The sequence below is a fragment of the Coregonus clupeaformis genome, chromosome 24 (genome assembly GCF_020615455.1).
Source record: "Coregonus clupeaformis isolate EN_2021a chromosome 24, ASM2061545v1, whole genome shotgun sequence".
In the NCBI taxonomy this organism is placed as follows: domain Eukaryota; kingdom Metazoa; phylum Chordata; class Actinopteri; order Salmoniformes; family Salmonidae; genus Coregonus; species Coregonus clupeaformis.
Window position 1 is genome coordinate 34,466,017 of NC_059215.1, and position 20,237 is coordinate 34,486,253.

The 20,237-nt window shown below is 42.4% G+C and overlaps 1 protein-coding gene across 1 annotated transcript in view; it reads left to right on the forward strand.

The window, feature by feature from the left end:
• Positions 1 to 20,237, forward strand: part of rtel1 (regulator of telomere elongation helicase 1) — a 52,918-nt gene that overhangs the window by 8,644 nt on the left and 24,037 nt on the right. The window contains exons 9-21 of the mRNA XM_041846107.2: positions 3,768 to 3,921; positions 4,186 to 4,224; positions 4,753 to 4,825; positions 7,131 to 7,228; positions 7,530 to 7,585; positions 7,980 to 8,063; positions 8,182 to 8,263; positions 13,054 to 13,186; positions 13,449 to 13,562; positions 15,171 to 15,211; positions 16,232 to 16,317; positions 16,906 to 16,983; positions 17,151 to 17,228. Coding sequence (XP_041702041.2) covers positions 3,768 to 3,921; positions 4,186 to 4,224; positions 4,753 to 4,825; positions 7,131 to 7,228; positions 7,530 to 7,585; positions 7,980 to 8,063; positions 8,182 to 8,263; positions 13,054 to 13,186; positions 13,449 to 13,562; positions 15,171 to 15,211; positions 16,232 to 16,317; positions 16,906 to 16,983; positions 17,151 to 17,228 — 1,116 coding nt within the window. The remainder of the gene's footprint in view (positions 1 to 3,767; positions 3,922 to 4,185; positions 4,225 to 4,752; positions 4,826 to 7,130; positions 7,229 to 7,529; positions 7,586 to 7,979; positions 8,064 to 8,181; positions 8,264 to 13,053; positions 13,187 to 13,448; positions 13,563 to 15,170; positions 15,212 to 16,231; positions 16,318 to 16,905; positions 16,984 to 17,150; positions 17,229 to 20,237) is intronic.

Here is a 20,237-nt window from a genome sequence, read left to right on the forward strand (position 1 = left end):
CTAAAACTAGAGCTGGCCGCCCAGCCAAACTGAGCAATCTGGAGAGAATGGCCTTGGTCAGGGAGGTGACCAAGAGCCCGATGGTCACTCTGACAGAGCTCCAGAGTTCCTCTTTGGAGATGGGATAACCTTCCAGAAGGACAACCATCTCTGCAGCACTCCACCAATCAGGCCTTTATGGTAGAGTGGCCAGACGGAAGCCACTCCTCAGTAAAAGGCACATGACAGCCCGTTTGGAGTTTGCCAAAAGGCACCTAAAGAACTCTCAGACCATGAGAAACAAGATTCTCTGGTCTGATGAAACCAAGATTGAACTCTTTGGCTTGAATGCTAAGCGTCACGTCTGGAGGAGACTTGGCACCATCCCTACGGTGAAGCATGGTGGTGGCAGCATTATGCTGTGGGGATGTTTTTCAGTGGCAGGGACTGGGAGACTAGTCAGGATCAAGGGATAGACGAACAGAGCAAAGTACCGAGAGATCCTTGATGAAAACCTGCTCCAGAGCGCTCAGGATTTCAGACTGGGGCGAAGGTTCACCTTCCAACAGGACAACGACCCTAAGCACACAGCCAAGACAATGCAGGAGTGGCTTCGGGACCATTCTTTGAATGTCCTTGAGTGGCCCAGCCAGAGCCCGGACTTGAACCCGATCGAACATCTCTGGAGAGACCTGAAAATAGCTGTGCAGCGATGTTCCCCATCCAACCTGACGGAGCTTAAGAGGATTTGCAGAGAAGAATGGGAGAAACACTCAAAATACAGGTGTTCCAAGCTTGTAGCGTCATACCCAAGAAGACTCGAGGCTGTAATCGCTGCCAAAGGTGCTTCAACAAAGTACTGAGTAAAGGGTATGAAAACTTATGTAAATGTGAGATTTCAGTTTTTTATTTGTAATACATTTGCAAAAATTTCTAAAAACCTGTTTTTGCTTTGCCATTATGGGGTATTGTGTGTAGATTGATGAGGGGGAAAAAACAAGTTAATCCGTTTTAGAATAAGGCTGATACGTAACAAAATGTGAATAAAAGTCAAGGGGTCTGAATACTTTCCGATTGCACTGTATGCACTACATTACCAAAAGTATGTGGACACCTGCTCGTCGAACATCTCATTCCAAAATCATGGGCATTAATAAGGAGTTGGTCCCCCCTTTGCTGCTATAATAGCCTCCACTCTTCTGGCAAGGCTTTCCACTAGATGTTGGAACATTGCTGCGGGGACTTGCTTTCATTCAGCCACGGGCAATAATGAGGTCAGGCACTGATGTTTGGCGATTAGGCCTGGCTCACATTTGGCGTTCCAATTCATCCGAAAGGTGTTCGATGGGGTTGAGGTCAGGGCTCTGTGCAGGCCAGTCAAGTTCCTCCCCACCGATCTCTACAAATCATTTCTGTATGGACCTCGCTTTTTGCACAGGGGCATTTATCATGCTGAAATAGGAAAGGGCCTTCCCCAAACTGTTGCCATACGGTCCCGTTCTGTGACCTTGTGTGGCCTACTACTTCGAGGCTGTGCCGTTGTTGCTCCTAGACGGTTCCACTTCACAATAACAGCACTTACAGTTGACCAGGGCAGCTCTAGCAGGGCAGAAAGTTGACGAACTGACTTGTTGGAAAGGAGGCATCCCATGACTGTGGCACGTTGAAAGTCACTGAGCTTTTCAGTAAGGCCATTCTACTGCCAATGTTTGTCTATATAGATTGCATGGCTGTGTGCTCGATTTTATACACCTGTCAGCAACGGGTGTGGCTGAAATAGCTGGATCCACAAATTTGAAAGGGTGTCCACATACTTTTGTGTACCGTATTTTCCGCACTATAAGGCGCAGCAGCTAAATTGAATGATATTGAATGATGTGTACATATATAAGCCGCACTGGACTATAAGCCGCAGGTGTTTTAATGTTTAATTACCATATGTAAGGGTTCGTGCACAGAGGGGATTGTCGGGAAAGAGATGGCTGCTTGAGGAAGCTCCCATTTATTAACATTTCAACAAACAAGTTGCATATTTGCATAACGTATTCAAGTGTTACCATTTAGTGCAATAGTAGCTACAGAACATATACTGTGCTGTGTAAACTGTACTGTATCACACAGCGTTTCAGACACACAAACTTTTCAACTTTCAAACTTAAACGGTGCGCTCCCAGCGCACATACCGGCAGTGATCTACAGCAGTGGTTTTCAACCAGTGGTCCTTGAGGGAGTGCTAGGGGTTCCCCAGCAAAATTAGTTAATAGCGTCACAATCATTTAACCACTTAACTTTGGTTATTTTTGAAAAACCTTGAAAAAGTGTGCACATCTTTGAATATGTATCTACATTATAGCCTACAGTAGTACCATAACAAAAAACAAAGCTTACAGCGCTTGACGAGGCAATATCAATGGCTAAATTAAATGTGTTTTTTTGAAAGTGCAAAATAAAGTGCCTGTAACACGACAGTAAGCGCGTAAGCCTAAAGTTGCAGCAACACGGCTGCTTAAAATATACGGTAATCAGCCTACCAGAAAAGTCATTAATCCTCGTCTTCATCTTTTAGGCTAAGGTGCAGTACACGGCTGTAACCAGAAAAGTCAAGTCATTAATCCTCATCTCCGTCTTCTTCCTGCGTACTAAAACCACCAAAGTCCTCATCTTCAGTGTTGGAAACGAACAGGCTCAGGGTGGCTTCGTCAGCCACTCTCCTCTCTCCTTCATTGTCGCTCTCAAAACCAACGAACTCCTCTTCGTCACTGTCGGAATCGAACAGCCTCTGAAGGGCCTCAGCTGTGGCGGCGTTCTCCTCTTCATCACGCAGCAGTCCAGCCTTTCGGAACCCGTTAATGATCGTGGATGTTTTGACAGCCATATTGACTGCCTTTAACTTAAAAGCTGCATCATATGCATTTCTACGTTTGTTTTCCATAATGAGGGTTTGTGCATGAAAACTTCCTTTGCACAAACTGTCTCACTCTCGTAATGTCTGTCGGTCTTGCTCTCGTTCTGTCTCTCGTTCTGTCTCTCGTACCACTCTCGGTTCCACTTTTACTTTTGCGCGCTCTCACTCTTTTCCGGCCTCCAGCTTTTCCTGCTGGAGCCCGCCGCTTAAAGGTGGGGGGCGCGGATCGGTCATAGAGCCCATAGAGTTAAAGTTGGTGGACTGTAACCTGTAAAATCCATAGATTTAGGAGGTCTTCTAGTGGCCGTTAGCTGTAAAAATCCATAGATTAGCCGCACCGTTATATAAGCCGCAGGGTCGAAAAATGGGAAAAAAGGCGCGGCTTATAGTCCGAAAATTACGGTATATATAGTGTATCATACATGAGCATGGCATCATGACATGTACTGAAGAAGCACTTCCCTGGGAGGCTGGCTGGCAGTATACAACAAGGCAGTATACAAGCTTCTCTGTATAGGTAGAGGTTGCTGAGCAGTTTGTGGTCCACTGCAGAAAAGGCTCACCGACACCCTGATATATGCCTCCATAAGAAAGGTTTGAGTATGGCGGATTATGGTTCCTCCATTACCAGGTAGTACCAGACAATTTTTCGGGTCTTTAGCACTTTGTGCAAAACTCATGAACAGGAAAATATCCATTAGGCACTAAACGGAAGAAAACTGACAGAAACAGTGATGGACTACCTGGATGATTCGAATACAAAGTGCTCCTTTTCGTTTTCTGTTCGCAAAACATATGAAACTGTTTCCGTTGCGTACCCTTATGAACACGAACTACTGTAAATATTGCCTCTGAGTGCTCTGACCACTGAAAATGCCCACAGGAGAAGATGTGTGAGGAGTCCACATCCTTTGACCTCACACCCTACGACCTGGCATCAGCCATCGATGCTGTGGACAAGCTGCTAGCGGAGCAGGCCAGAGACGCCGGGAGAGGAGACGTCTCGGAGGACTTCAATATGGAATCCATAAACGGGGGTCAGAATAATAGTTCTACATTATTGTCCACACAATTTGGAAACTCATTGTAAGGACAAACATTCATGATTTCCAAGCCATTTCCCTCCCCCGTGTCGTATTCATATGCAGAAATGTTTGAAGTAGTGTCCTCCTGGTTCCATTGTTTGAGAGGCCTATGAATTGTTTTGTTATGACGAAATGTTGACTACATTGTTGAATTTGAAACGGAAACGGTTTTTTTCTTTATTTGAAAGTGCCACCTTTTAACGACTTTCATTCCAGGTTTGAAATTGGACATAACCACCATTGCTAAAATAAAACGTAAGTTATTTTATCTTAATGTTTGTCATGCAACCCTCATACACTCCTATCTTTAAAGGGGCAATCAGCAGTTGTTACATCCATTTTTGGACTTATAAATTAATGATATGCACCCATTGATTCATGAAGAATTTTACTTATAAATGCCTCATGAGCTTAGTTCAACTGTCGTACCCATCAGAACCCAAAATATAAGCTTGTTTTATGTCGATGTTTGTAATCGAAACATTTCAACAAACACTATATAGCTTCAACACATGGTTAAAATTATAACTTTGATATGGATGGTCAGTCCTTGCATCCATAGCTCTATGAATTTGAGAGTGCTTAAATTTCTCCAGCCCAATCCCTCAGCATTTTACCAAACCAGGGCAGGGAGCCTGCTTTGTTGTTGTTTCTACTGCTGATTGCCACGTTAAGAAGCATGGGATTTCACCAATGAATGCGTCTGATGGTTTAAATGTGTAATCTCTTAGAGATTGCACTGCACAACTCTTTAACTCCCTTCTTACATAAATGGTTTTGCAGAGATACTTCTGGATCTGGAGGCGGCCATTGATTCCTACGACGTGCCGGAGAAGGGGATCACCAAACCTGGGAGGTGTGTTCTTCTGGGTTTTACAGAGGGTATACTTGATATTAATATTGAGATGTTTTTGCTTATGGCTGTCATCACCACCCAAAAGAGAATTAAGGATAAAGTCAGTGCATTTATTTTGGAACTCCCCTCATAGCACCATGCAGGCATGCAAGCATTTCAAAAGCTCTTGACAGGCTATGCATTTGTTTACTGCTGTCATCCCCAAAGGTAATGAAGGATAAAGCACATTTACACTTCATGCACATTAGTGTATTTTTTGTAATGCCCTTCAAAGCACCATGCTTGCATTTACAGTGCCTTCAGAAAGTATTCACACCCCTTCACTTTTTCCACATTTTGTTGTGTTACAGCCTGAATTTAAAATTGATTAAATTGAGATGTTGTGTCACTGGCCTACACCCCATAATGTCAAAGTGGAATTATGTTTAAAAGTTAAAGCTGAAATGTCTTGAGTCAATAAGTATTCAACCCCTTTGTTATGGCAAGCCTAAATACAGTGCATTCGGAAAGTATTCCGACCCCTTGACTTTTTCCACATTTTGTTACGTTACAGCATTATTCTAAAATTGATGAGGAAATGTTTTATTTAATCCATCTACCCACAATACCCCATAATGACAAAGTGAAAACAGGTTTTTATAAATTTTTGCGAACGTATAAAAAACAGATACCTTATTTACATAAGTATTCAGACCCTTTGCTATGAGACTCGAAATTGAGCTCCGGTGCATCCTGTTTCCATTGATCATCCTTGAGATGTTTCTACAACTTCATTGGAGTCCACCTGTGGTAAATTCAAATGATTGGACATGATTTGGAAAGGCACACAGAGTAGAGGGTCTGAATACTTATGTAAATGTAATATTTCAGTTTTATTTTTTATATATGTGCTAAAATGTCTAAACCTGTTTTGGCTTTGTCATTATGAGGTATTGTGTGTAGATTGAGGGATAAAAACTATTTAATCCGTTTTAGAATAAGGCTGTAACGTAACAAAGTGGAAAAAGTCAAGTGGTCTGAATACTTTCCCAATGCACTGAACAATTATCTGTAAGTTCCCTCAGTCGAGCAGTGAATTTCAAACATAGATTCAACCACATGCCTCTCAAAGAAGGGCACCTATTGGTAGATGGGTAAAAAAAAAAGCAGACATTGAATATCCCTTTTGAGCATGGTGAAGTTATTAATTACACTTTGGATGTTGTATTAATACACCCAGTCACTACAAAGATACAGGCGTCCTTCATAACTAATTTGCCGGAATGAAGGAAACTACTCAGTGATTTCACCATGAGCCAATGGTGACTTTAAAACAGTTACTGATTTTAATGGCTGTGATAGGACAAAACTAAGGATGGATCAACAACATTGTAGATACTCCACAATACTAACCTAAATAACAGATTGAAAATAACTAAGCCTGTACAGAATGTTCTAAAACATGCATCCTGTTTACAATAAGGCACTAAAGTAAAACTGCAAATGTGGCAAAGAAATGAACTTCATGTCCTGAATACAAAGCGTAATGTTTGGGGCAAATCCAACACAACTCATAACTGAGTACCCCTCTTCATATTTCCAAGCATGGTGGTGGCTGCATCATGTTATAGGTATGCTTGTCATCGGCAATGACTAAGTCGGGTTTTTTAAAATAAACTAAATAGACTAAGCGCAGGCAAAATCCTAGAGGAAGACCTGGTTCAGTGTCCTTTCCAACAGACACTGGGAGATATTCACCTTTTCAGGAGCACTAAAACCTAAAACACAAGGCCAAATATACACTGGAGTTGCTTACCAAGACGACATTGAATGTTCCTGAGTGGCCTAGTTACAGTTTTGACTTAAATCTGCTTGAAAATCTATGGCAAGACTTGAAAATGGCTGTCTAGCAATTATCAACAACCAACTTGACAGAGCTTGATGAATATTTTAAAGAAATTGCAAATATTGTACAATCCAGTTGTGCAAAGCTCTTAGACTTACCCAGAAAGACTCCCAGCTGTAATCTCTGTCAAAGGTGATTCTGACATGTATTGACTCAAGTGTGTGAATACTTATGTAAATGGATATTTCTGTATTTCTTTTTCAATAGATTTGCAAACATTTCTTAAAACATGTTTTCACTTTGTCATTATGGGTTATTGGGTGTAGATGGGTGAGGGGATTTTTTTATTTTTTTTATCCATATAGAATTCAGGCTGTAACACAACAAAATGTGGAATAAGTCAAGGGGTATGAATACTTTCTGAAGGCACTGTATAAAGCACTCATCCACATTTTGTACACTTTAAAACATCCCTCTCAGCTTCATCTACGAGTTGTTCCAGAAGGCTCACCTCACATTCGACACAAAGACGCCCATCTTTGAAGCCCTGGAGCAGATCACTGGATATCTGGCTGGAAGTGAGTCTGTCTATTCATATGGCTCCCCCTTTATTCAGCCATTCTTGATGTGATATCAAATTCAAATCTACAATTTTGAAAGCTCATTCAATGAAAATTAAAATTTCTAAAACATTATTGAGCTACTGTATGTCCGCTTGTCTCAAGTCCTGAGTCATTGTCGTATTAGGATTCAAGTTACGCTTTCCATTATTTGCTTTTCACTGCCTTTTCTAGTACCTTACATTGTCATTCGAATGCTGACTGTCTGAACATAGTATCATCGCCATCACTAACTATCTGTGTTTATTTATTTTAACAGAACCAGGCATATTCATGAACACAACTGGATTACAGAAATTGGCAGATATAATTCAGGTTTGGTGCACTTTTAAAGCATTATTTTTCCCTTAAAAATACTTAATGTATGTATTTTTAATAACATTTGTATACTAAATGTGCAGATGTAACAACAATACATTGGAATTGAAAGATGTTGAGCACTTCTCAGACCTATTGATTTTCAGAGGGTTTCCTGTCCTACAGATGGGAAAGAGGGAAAAAAAGAAACATGATCAGGAGAAGAAAGAAAGAAGAAGGGGATGATAGAGAGGAATTAGATAAGGGAGATGTGATTGAAATTAAGCAAAATCACTGCATTAGATCAGGAACAATGTCCTTGTTTTAAAAATATATCAATTTATGTCCAATGTGCAATACTGTGTCATGTATTTTCTTATCTTTCTCTTCTTTTCATATTTTCTCTCACTAGCTGGTGTTCTGCGTTGATACACAAGAGGGCAACAAATGTGCAAACATGCCGCCCAACATGCAATCCACCACCACTAAATTTAAGGTGTGTAATAGGCACTGGAGTCACTACCACATCTGTATCTGGAAATACCAATGTCAATCAGAATTGTACATTTGAACCATGGTTTTAATACTGTTTTGGCACATGTCCACTGTCACAGGTCCATATCCATAAAGACACCAGCCATCATAAGAAAAAACAAAATACTGACGTGTGGTCTTCATCTTCCTCCAAAAAACAAGGTAACAGTCCGTGTCAGTCTTTCATTTGAGGACTCTGTTGTAACTGTAGTGACTTGTGTCAAAATCAAAACTTCTATAGCCATTTCAAACCGGGGACGGGTTACCACGTGATTTCCAAAGAAAGGTTACTCGCTTGACATTTTACATTTGTCATTTAGCAGACGCTGTTATCCAGAGCGAGTAGTAAGTGCATACATTTTCATACTTAGCGAATACAGCTAGCTAGTTTAGCCTACTCAAACACCTGGCTCAGAGAGGGATGCTATGTTAGCTAGCTGGCTATGGCTATGCAAAACTGGAACTCTTCCAAGTCAAGCGAAGTTTTTGGTTTTCTTAATTTATTGCCACTGGGGCCCGCCGGTATAAATGCTAAACTGTTTGCTGACTGTACACTGTACTGCATGATTGTAGCGGGTTTACTAATGCGTCAGTTCTATTAGCTATGTTGACTATGACGTTAGCTAGCTAATATGGTGACAACGATGTAGGCTGTGTGTAGCGGTTATGATATGAAGGTTTGGCTTGGAAAGGTTTTTTCGCCTGGTCACAGACAGCTGATGTGTTGTGCACTGAAGTCCACAAGCGAAGGGAAAAGGTTACAATGAGAAGGAATTACAACGAGCAAAGTGATCATGCTCTTTGCTATCAAAGTGAACTTGTCTTTGCGTGTGATCAGGGGTGTATTCATTCCACTGATTCTGTAGAAAAACTTTTCTTAAATGGAAGCAAACGGAACGAAACTGCAATAAACATAACTTAATTTTTCCAATAGAAACTCTAATGATTGGACTAATGATTACACCCTAGATCAGCTAGATGCAGGCAAGAGTGTGCAAGGCAGTATTGAATGTGTCAGTCTGTCAACTTGATTACTCACATTTCTCTGGACCTGTGCACCTACGTTGTAAACTTTCATTCATAGGCTAGGTTGTAGCAACCTCATGATGGGTATAGGGAAAATTCAAGTATCATGTAGTAGCCCAAACCTATCGACATTACATTGAGCTGGGTGAATGGAATATGAATGACAGTCATCCAATATGCTGTAATAGAAATAAGGCCATGCTCATAAAAAAACACAATTATCGTCATCCCTCATCTGAAACGGCACTGACCACCACAGGTAGATATTGTTTTTATAATAAAGGACATTTCTTCAAACATAAAGGTAAGTATTTTCATATACATATCCTTTTTTCTTCACAAAATAATAAACATAGGCTTTTTCATAAATGGATCCAACAGTAACTCTATGAACACAGATCTCAAGTTGCCTAGACAAATGGGTTAATACTCCCTAGGAGTACAGTATATACAGTACCTTCGGAAAGTATTCAGACCCCTTGACTTATTCCACATTTGGATACGTTAAAGCCTTATTCTAAAATTGATTAAATAAATAAAAATCCTCAGCAATCTACACACAATACCCCATAATGACAAAACGAAAACAGGTATTTAGAAATGTTTGCAAATAAATAAAAAACAGAAATACCTTATGTATTCAGACCCTTTGCTATGAGACTCGAAATTGAGCTGTCCCACTGGCTATCATAAGTTCAATGCACCCATTTGTAAGTCGCTCTGGATAAGAGCGTCTGCTAAATGATGTAAATGTTGTTCAATGAACCATAAACAATTAATGAACATGCACCTGTGGAACGGTCGTTGAGACACTAACAGCTTACAGACGGTAGGCAATTAAGGTCACAGTTATGAAAACTTAGGACACTAAAGAGGCCTTTCTACTGACTATGAAAAACACCAAAAGAAAGATACCCAGGGTCCCTGCTCATCTGCGTGAACGTGCCTTAGGCATGCTGCAAGGAGGCATGAGGACTGCAGATGTGGCCAGGGCAATAAATTGCAATGTCCGTACTGTGAGACGCCTAAGACAGCACTACAGGGAGACAGGACGGACAGCTGATCATCCTCGCAGTGTCAGACCATGTGTAACAACACCTGCACAGGATCGGTACATCCGAACATCACACCTATGGGACAGGTACAGGATGGCAACAACTACTGCCCGAGTTACACCAGGAACGCACAATCCCTCCATCAGTGCTCAGACTGTCCGCAATAGGCTGAGAGAGGCTGGACTGAGGGCTTGTAGGCCTGTTGTAAGGCAGATCCTCACCAGACATCACCGGCAACAACGTCGCCTATGGGCACAAACCCACCGTCGCTGGACCAGACAGGACTGGCAAAAAGTTCTCTTCACTGACGAGTCGCGGTTTTGTCTCACCAGGGGTGATGGTCGAATTCGCTCATCCTGACCTGACCCTCCAGCATGACAATGCCACCAGCCATACTGCTCGTTCTGTGGGTGATTTCCTGCAAGACAGGAATGTCAGTGTTCTGCCATGGCCAGCGAAGAGGCCGGATCTCAATCCCATTGAGCACGTCTGGGACCTGTTGGATCGGAGGGTGAGGGCTAGGGCCATTCCCCCCCAGAAATGTCCAGGAACTTGCAGGTGCCTTGGTGAAAGAGAGGGGTAACATCTCACAGCAAGAACTGGCAAATCTGGTGCAGTCCATGAGGAGGAGATGCACTGCAGTACTTAATGCAGCTGGTGGCCACACCAGATACTGACTGTTACTTTTGATTTTGACCCCCACTTTGTTCAGGGACACATTATTCAATTTCTGTTAGTCACATGTCTGTGGAACTTGTTCAGTTTATGTCTGTTGTTGAATCTTGTTATGTTCACACAAATATTTACACATGTTAAGTTTGCTGAAAATAAACGCAGTTGACAGTGAGAGGACGTTTCTTTTTTTGCTGAGTTTATTAACATAATGCAAGAGTAGGCCTTTAATCAATGTAGATTGTAGACGGAGCAGAGAGTGCCAAAATCTGCGCAAAATGTCAGATAACCTTTCTCTCGCTCACCTCTCCAATGTCGGATGATCATGGGCCTTTTGCAGCAGACAATCCTTTGTCTGGCTTGTTTTAAAGCTTAATTTCCCATTTTGTCCCAATCCTCACTTTATTTGAATGTGACTTGTTGGTCTAAGCATATCTTTCATGATCAACTTTCAAATGAATCTAGGAGGCCAGTAACAGAGTTCTTTCTCAGAACGTTATGTTTGTGAATAGCCTAAATAAAAACATGATATGGTAATAATGAGAGAGAGAACCAACAATTGCAAGATAGAAAAATCAAATGGGAAGTTTAAACAAACCTTATAAGTTTCTGGCCTCCACCTGACCAAAGCTTTAGGAAAAAAAAGTTGTGTGCCGCAGGAAAATCCTTGCTAACCAAACAGCCAATAATATAGGCCTACACTAAATACAAATTTAATTCAGTAACATTTGCAGTAAACGTTACTTGTACAAGTTAAACTTCTAAACAGATATGTATATGATTGTGGAAGTGTTTATTCAAATCCTTGAATTGCGCAACGGGCTTTACATAAGCTCCCACAGTAGTACTTTTGATAACGGGGAACAAAAAATTAATGTTGCCTATAAAAATAATATCCCACATTTGGATAGGCTACAAATTAAGCTAATTAGCTCTCCCAAGAAGACTGCCCAGTGATGTCTTCTATGGTGAACAAGCGCACTCAATCTCAGTTTAAATTGTCCGAAATCACCATTGAAAGGGTCTCGTATCACACAACGTTTGGTTCCAAATCACCATTCAGTTATCGGTACCACATATCACCATATGATTGGTTCATATTTATTTATTTGCACACAAGAAAATACAATATTGGTAAGATGATTTCCACATTATAGTCTGAATAGACTTTAATTGGTGTTTTGTGCATGACACAGGCTGCATTACAGTTTGTTTATAGCATTGCTAGGCAACGCAATGACCTGCTTTCCCCTGTCCCAGGTAAAAAAATAAATAGCTCATACAATCGTGTAGCAACGATGTTTAGACAGGGCAATGGGATGATGTGTCGTTCCAGACATTGCCCAACCCTAGAAGGCACTGTATCTAATGGAAACATGTTGTTTCATGAGTGTGTTTTAAGCATTGAGATCTCATTCTGTATTCACAAAGTGTGTCAGTGTAGGAGTGCTGATTTTAGTATCAGTTTGGCCTTTTAGATCATAATGAATAAGATGATATGGACAGGGGGACCTGGGGCTGTATGTACCAAGCGTCTCAGTGATCAGCACTCCTGCTCTGAGATGATTTGTGAATAAAGGCATTTGTCTTGCAGGTTGAGATTGAGATCCCGGTACATTATATAGCTTTATGCACTGAGTTTGAGCTACGTCAAATAGCAGTCCACTGCTCTCCTCGTTGAAGAAAATCTGAATAAATCGGTCACTTGCTTGGCCATTCTCCAACCAAAATAATCTGTTGTTTGCAGGCAACCAAGTTAGACAGATTTATGGACATCTGCGCTCATGTTTGCGAGTGGCGCAGTGGTCTAAGGCACTGCATTGCAGTGCTAGCTGTGCCACTAGAGATCCTGGTTCGAATCCAGGCTCTGTCGTAGCCGGCCGCGACCGGGAGACCCATGGGGCGGCGCACAATTGGCCCAGGGTAAGGGAGGGAATGGCCGGCAGGGATGTAACTCAGTTGGTTGAGCATGGCGTTTGCAACGCCAGGGTTGTGGGTTCGATTCCCACGGGGGGCCAGTATGATTTTTTTAAATAATGTATGCACTCACTAACTGTAAGTCGCTCTGGATAAGAGCGTCTGCTAAATGACTAAAATGTAAATGTTTGGACCGAGTTCCCAGGTTGAATGATGTACCATGGTGTTTTATGATTTTGGGTAACCATTGTTGATGTAATGTTTTCTGGTGGTGTATTCCAGGAAATGTTCTGAGTTACTGGTGCTTCTCGCCTGGATTCAGCATGCAGGAGCTGGTGAGACAGGGCGTGCGCAGCATCATCCTTACCAGCGGTACACTCGCCCCTCTGTCCTCGTTCACGTCCGAAATGCAAATGTGAGTGTGTGTCATCGTCTCCGACTGTGAGTCATCTGTCAACCACACACACACAGAGGGGAAAAAGCTACAACATGAAATTAGCCATAAACTTTGTTCATCACCTAAAGTGCTGGTGTAAAAGGTGTGATGTCATTCACATGTTGGTCATATAGCGGACTTGTCCAGACCATATAGAGACAGTTCTGTTTTTGGTGTTTTCTACTGACTGGGGTTTCCTTTTTTGGGTTTCACTTCTTCTCCTGACCTCTTGCCCCCACAGTCCCTTTCCAGTATGCCTGGAGAACCCCCATGTGATTCAGCATGATCAGATCTTTGTCAGCATAATCGACCGCGGTCCAGACAGCGTGCAGCTCAGTTCAGCGTTTGACCGCAGGTGGGCACCTCCACCGCTGTGACTACCCTCTCTGGGGTGATATACAGTGCCTTCGGAAAGTATTCAGACCCCTTGACTTTTTCCACATTTCATTACATTACAGCCTTATTCTAAAATTGATTAAATTGTTTTTTCCCCTCATCAATCTACACACAATACCCCATAATGACAAAGCAAAAACAGGTTTATTACATTTACATAAGTATTCAGACCCTTTACTCAGTACTTTGTTGAAGCCCCATTACAGCATCAAGTATTCTTGGGTATGACATTACAAGCTTGGCACACCTGTATTTGGGGAGCTTCTCTTATTCTTCTCTGCAGATCCACTCAAGCTCTTTCAGGTTGGATGGGGAGTGTCACTGCACAGCTATTTTCAGGTCTCTCCAGAGATGTTCGATCGGGTTCAAGTCCGGGCTCTGGCTGGGCCACTCAAGGACATTCAGAGACTTGTCCCGAAGCCACTCCTGCGTGGTCTTGGCTGTGTGCTTAGGGTTGTTGTCCTGTTGGAAGGCGAACCTTCATCCCAGTCGGAGGTCCTGAGCGCTCTGCAGCAGGTTTTCATCAAGGATCTCGCTGTACTTTGCTCCGTTCATCTTTGCCTCGATCCTGACTAGTCTCCCAGTCGCTGCCGCTGAAAAACATCCCCACGGCATGATGCTGCCACCACCATGCTTCACCGTAGGGATGGTTCCAGGTTTCCTCCAGACGTGACACTTGGCATTCAGGCCAAAGAGTTCAATCTTGGTTTCATCAGACCAGAGAATCTTGTTTCTCATGGTCTGAGAGTCCTTTAGGTGCCTTTTGGCAAACTCTAAGCGGGCTGTCATGTGCATTTTACTGAGGAGTGGCTTCCGTCTGGCCACTCTACCATAAAGGCCTGATTGGTGGAGTGCTGCAGAGATGGTTGTCCTTATGGAAGGTTCTCTCATCTCGACAGAGGAACTCTAGAGCTCTGTCAGAGTGACCATCGGGTTCTTGGTCACCTCCCTGACCAAGGCCCTTCTCCCCCGAATGCTCAGTTTGGCCGGGCGGCCAGCTCTAGGAAGAGTCGTGGTGGTTCCAAACTTCTTCCATTTAAGAATGATGGAGGCCACTGTGTTCTTGGGGACCTTCAATGCTGCAGAAATATTTTGGGACCCTTCCCCAGATCTGTGCCTCGACACAATCCTGTCTTGGAGCTCTACAGACAATCCCTTTGACCTCATCTGTGTTCCTTTCCAAATCATGTCCAATCAATTGAATTTACCACAGGTGTACTCCAATCAAGTTGTAGAAACATCTCAAGGATAATCAATGGAAACAGGATCCACCTGAGCTCAATTTCGAGTCTCATAGCAAAGGGTCTCAATACTTATGTAAATAAGGTATTTCCGGTTTTTAAATTTTAATACATTTGCAACAATTCTGAAAACCTGTATTCGCTTTGTCATTATGGGGTATTGTGTGTAGATTGCAGAGGATTTTTATTTATTTAATTCATTTTTTTTAATAAGGCTGTAATAAAATGTGGAAAATTTCAAGGGGTCTGAATACTTTCCGAAGGCACTGTATATATGATTATATAATTTTAGCTTAATTAACACAAATTCACTATTTGTTTCAAAGGTTTGTCCCTGAAAACATGGCATCTTTAGGGAACACTGTTGGTAAGACAAACATATCCTACAAATTAATGTGTCGTTCTTGAATTGCGGTGGCATTTGTGTCCCTTGCCTATGCAACCATGAAAAACACTGTTAAGTGACAAATAGTTACACATCATACATGTTTTTGTTTTGTTTATATTGCAATGTTTATCAATGATAAAACATAATGCAAGTCCTTTTTATACTGCAAAACGTTATATAACTCCTGAGTGGCGCAGTGGTCTAAGGCACTGCATCGCAGTGCTAGCTGTGCCACTAGAGATCCTGGTTCGAGTCCAGGCTCTGTCGCAGCCGGCTGCGACCGGGAGACCCATGGGCGGCGCACAATTGGTCCAGCGTCGTCCAAGGTAGGGGAGGGTTTGGCCGGCAGGGATGTGGGTTCGTTTCCCACAGGGGGCCAGTATAAAAAAATAAATAATAAAAACATGTATGCATTCACTAACTGTAAGTCGCTCTGGATAAGAGCGTCTGCTAAATGACTAAAATGTAAATGTAAAATGTAAATATATGCATTGTTTAAAGTACTTAGGGTAAGCAAATTGACTTGTCCCAGTATTGAGATGTTTTGGTGATTTAGAGATATCCATCTGTTATTTTCAATGGTCCAAAGTGAACAAAAGTATTTAATAGATTAATAAAAATTTTTTTTAGAACTTGTATAATGTGTGTCTCTAAGTTTCATGTCATTGGTGTAAATGCCTTGAAAATCACTCTACAGAGATATACAAAGACCTTGAGCATTACCTCCAGTGGCAAATTGTTATCGGGGAGGGGTATATTAAAGGGATACTTCGGAATTTTGGCAACGATGCCCTTTTATCTACTTCCCCAGAGTCAGATGAACTCGTGGATACCATTTGTATGTCTCTGTGTCCAGTATGAAGGAAGTTAAAGGTAGTTGCACTAGACTTCCAGCCATTGCTCTAATGCTAGATAGCATTGGCTCGAGAAACATACTGGACACAACCCATTCTACTAAATTACCTTAACTGTCATTATTTCACCTTTTTCTTTCTGCAGTGAATCTGGGCCGCGTGGTCCCTCACGGTTTGCTGGTGTTCTTCCCCTCTTACCCCGTGATGGACAAGACGCTGGAGTTCTGGAGGGTGAGTGCAGCTCAGGGATCCCCCAGGAAAGAGGCTGTCACCATTTGAACGCCCTCCATTCAGCAACTTATTAGAAATTCCACCCATACGTTGATAATTGCCCTTTTTTTTCTTCTATGAAAGTACTTTTCAGGTTAGGATTTGAATATCAATCCATTTCCTGCTGCGAATGAGTTTGTATTGAATTGACCCCAGGCCTGATGTAGAGGTAGCCTTGTATCCATACAGTATGTGCTGAAGCCGACTCTACACTTCTGTGGTTACCAGCACATGGCAACAGTTGTTTGCTTCAGCCCATACTGCGTGGATGCAAGGTGTCTGTAGGGCAAGGTCTTTTATATTACGAAGGTCTGGACAATGACATCACAGTAATGCAGAAATTCAATCCTGGAGCAGGCATGGGACCAGATCCAAAGCAGTGTATGTTGCCTAGACGGCGGAAGACAAGCGGTGTGATAAATCATAATTTAAAGACCTTATAGGTGTAGGGGATCCTCCTGCTTCATTACAGTAATGCTGAGCCTGTGATGAGTCCTCTGGTCTTACCTAATATAATAACATGCTCTTCTATGCCTGCTTTGTCCCCAGGCAAACGGGCATGCCGACCGCATTGAAAACATAAAGCCCATGTTTGTGGAGCCTAGGGGAAAGGGGACGTTCACGGAGGTCAGTGCTACAGACAGTCCCACGCTAAACGCTGCATGTACTCTGTCACTACCTGCAGTTGCGTGACAGAGTTGCAGTAAATGACAGTCATCATGGAAATGTTTCTCCTGTGCTATCTTTAGTACAGCAAAGCTAACTTAACCCACACCCATTTCCCTTTTGTCTAGATAATTGATGGTTATTATGACAAAGTCAATGACTCGAATTCTAAAGGGGGCAGCTTCTTTGCGGTCTGTCGTGGAAAGGTAAGACCTGCTTGTTTGTCATGGTCAGTCTGACTTCCCCATATCCCTGCCTAAGGTACTTCCTCTGCTCTGATGGCTTTATAGCACTTACTGGTTCAGATAGTCGCCCACTCACATACTATCCTCCAAAACATACTTTAAATCACTTCTACTAAAAGGTTACTGCTTACGCTCCATGACCTAACGTCGTCATGTTAGGGAAACATAGCATGCTACCTGATTTGTAATGTCAACACAGCATTTCCTGATTTGGTAAAGCAGAATGTCACCAGCCCTCATTGGAAAAACCAGCACACTTTATTATACGAGACCAAATTCACAAATTTGACAGTCGCCTTCTGGGAATGCTATAAAGTCAAAGTTATTGGCGGAGTTAGCAAGTTGGCTGTCTGAAGTATTACAATCTAAATTTGCTTTTTAATCTGTCTGTCTGCATATTTCAAGACATGCCATATAAGGGTGCAGCAGTGGTGTGCATTCATGGATGTCAAGGGAAGCCAGGCTTCCCCCAAAGAACTTCCAAGAAAAAGAAGCATAAATTATTTGATCTTTCATCTCTCTGTGTTTCATAACTTTCCTTCAATTCGCAAGAGGCTGAATGTATCTCACAGGAGAAAGCATCCGAGCGAGCGAAACAGTGCCCCTCTGTCTCAGTATGTGTAGCCCATCTATCTGATCCTGTCTGGTCAAAAAGAGTAGGATATTGTTGCTGCGATTGAATGCAAGGGAAGCCAGCGAGCATTTGGCCTCCCTTGATATTTAAAAAAATCCAATAATAGCCAATCAGCGTTAAGCTAAACTAACCGAGCTCAACTGTGAATGCTCCTGGCACACCCAAAAAAAAGTTTAAAGGGAAGCCAGTTTGGATTTGGCTTCACACCAATCACATCACAACAATAACCAAACGTCATTGACAGAAAAATAGTTGTCGTCAATTGTTGTATTGTTGACCTCTGGTGGTTAGCTAGCTATCTAAAATGGACTCTTTCCTAAATTAGTCCTGGATGGAGATAGGGATTTGGACTTTACTTAATTCTCCGTACTGGCCAATCAATGATTTATAACGGCGATTCTGATCCAACCATAAATTCATACATTGGGCCCTTGCCTGAGAGGACGGAAGTTCAATATGTAGCTTGATGTAGTAGGCTAATGTTAACTAGCTGGCTAATTGTTGCCCCTGAAAGGAAGTTAGGCTAGCGAGCAACAATTTAAGCTAGGTAGCCTAGGACAACAAAAACAAGAGTGTAGGCTACTGTATGACTGATTCATAGACCGTTTCGGTTCTGTTTTTTTTTTACTTGCAAGCACGCACACACACATAAATCAGTAGCATGGACAGCCACATCACACACTGAACAAAAATATAAACGCAACATGTAAAGTGTTGGTCTCATGTTTCATGAGCTGAAATAAAAGATCCCAGAAATGTTCCATATGCACAAAAAGCTTATTTCTAAAAAAATGTGTACACACGTTTGTTTACATTCCTGTTTGTGAGCATTTCTGCTTTGCCAAGATAATCCATCCACCTGACCGGTGTGGCATATCAAGAAGCTGATTAAACAGCTTGATCATTACACAGGTGCACCTTGTGGTGGGGACAATAAAAGACCACTCTAAAATATGCAGTTTTCTCACACAACACTATGCCACAGATATCTAAAGTTTTGAGGGAGCGTGCAATTGGCATGCTTACTGCAAGAATGTCCACCAGAGCTGTTGTCAGAGAATATAATGTTAATTTCTCTACCATAAGCTGCCTCCAACGTCATTCAACCGGCTTCACAACCGCAGACTACGTGTAATCACGCCAGCCCAGGGCCTCCACATCCGGCTTCTTCACCTGTGGGATCGTCTGAGACCAGCCACCAGGACAGCTGATGAAACTGTGGGTTTGCACAACCAAATAATTTCTGCACAAACTGTCAGAAACCATCTCAGGGAAGCTCATCTGCGCGCTTGTCATCCTCACCAGGTTCTTGACCCTACTACAGTTCGGCGTCGTAACCGACTTCAGTGGACAAATGCTCACCTTCGATGGCCACTGGCACGCTGGAGAAGTGTGCTCTTCACGGAAAAGCCCTGTTCCAACTGTACCGGGCAGATGGCAGACAGCGTGTATGGCGTCGTGTGGGCGAGTGGTTTGCTGATGTCAACGTTCTGAACAGTGCCCCATGTTGGCGGTGGGGTTATGTTTTTGGCAGGCATAAGCTACGGACAATGAACACAATTGCATTTTATCAATGGCAATTTTAATGCACAGCGATACCGTGACGAGATCCTGAGGCCTATTGTTGTGCCATTCATCCGCTGCCATCACCTCATGTTTCAGCATGATAATGCACGGCCCCATGTCGCAAGGATCTGTACACAATTCCTGGAAGCTTAAAATGTCCCAGTTCTTCCATGGCCTGCATACTCACCACCCATTGAGCATCTTTGGGATGCTCTGGATCTACGTCTACGACAGCGTGTTCCAGTTCCCGCCAATATCCAGCAACTTCGCACAGCCATTGAAGAGGAGTGGGACAATATTCCACAGGCCACAATCAACTGTCTGATCAACTCAATGAGAAGGAGATGTGTCGCACCGTGTGAGGCAAATGGTGGTCACACCAGATACTGACTGGTTTTCTGTTCCACGCCCCTTCCTTATTTTTAAGGTATCTGTGACCAACAGATGCATATCTGTATTCCCAGTCATGTAAAATCCATAGATTAGGGTCTAATGAATTTATTTCAATTGACTGATTTCCTTATATGAACTGTAACACTCAGTAAAATCTTTAAAATTGTTGCGTGCTGTGTTTATATTTTTGTTAGGTATTGGACTAAATAGTTTTTTGATATCTTTTAGTCGTGGTCAAAAGTTTTGAGAATGACACAAATACTAATTTTCACAAAGTCTGCTGCCTCAGTTTTGATGATGGAAATGTGCATATACTCCAGAATGTCATGCAATTAATTGCAAAGTCCCTCTGTGCCATGAAAATGAACTTAATCCCC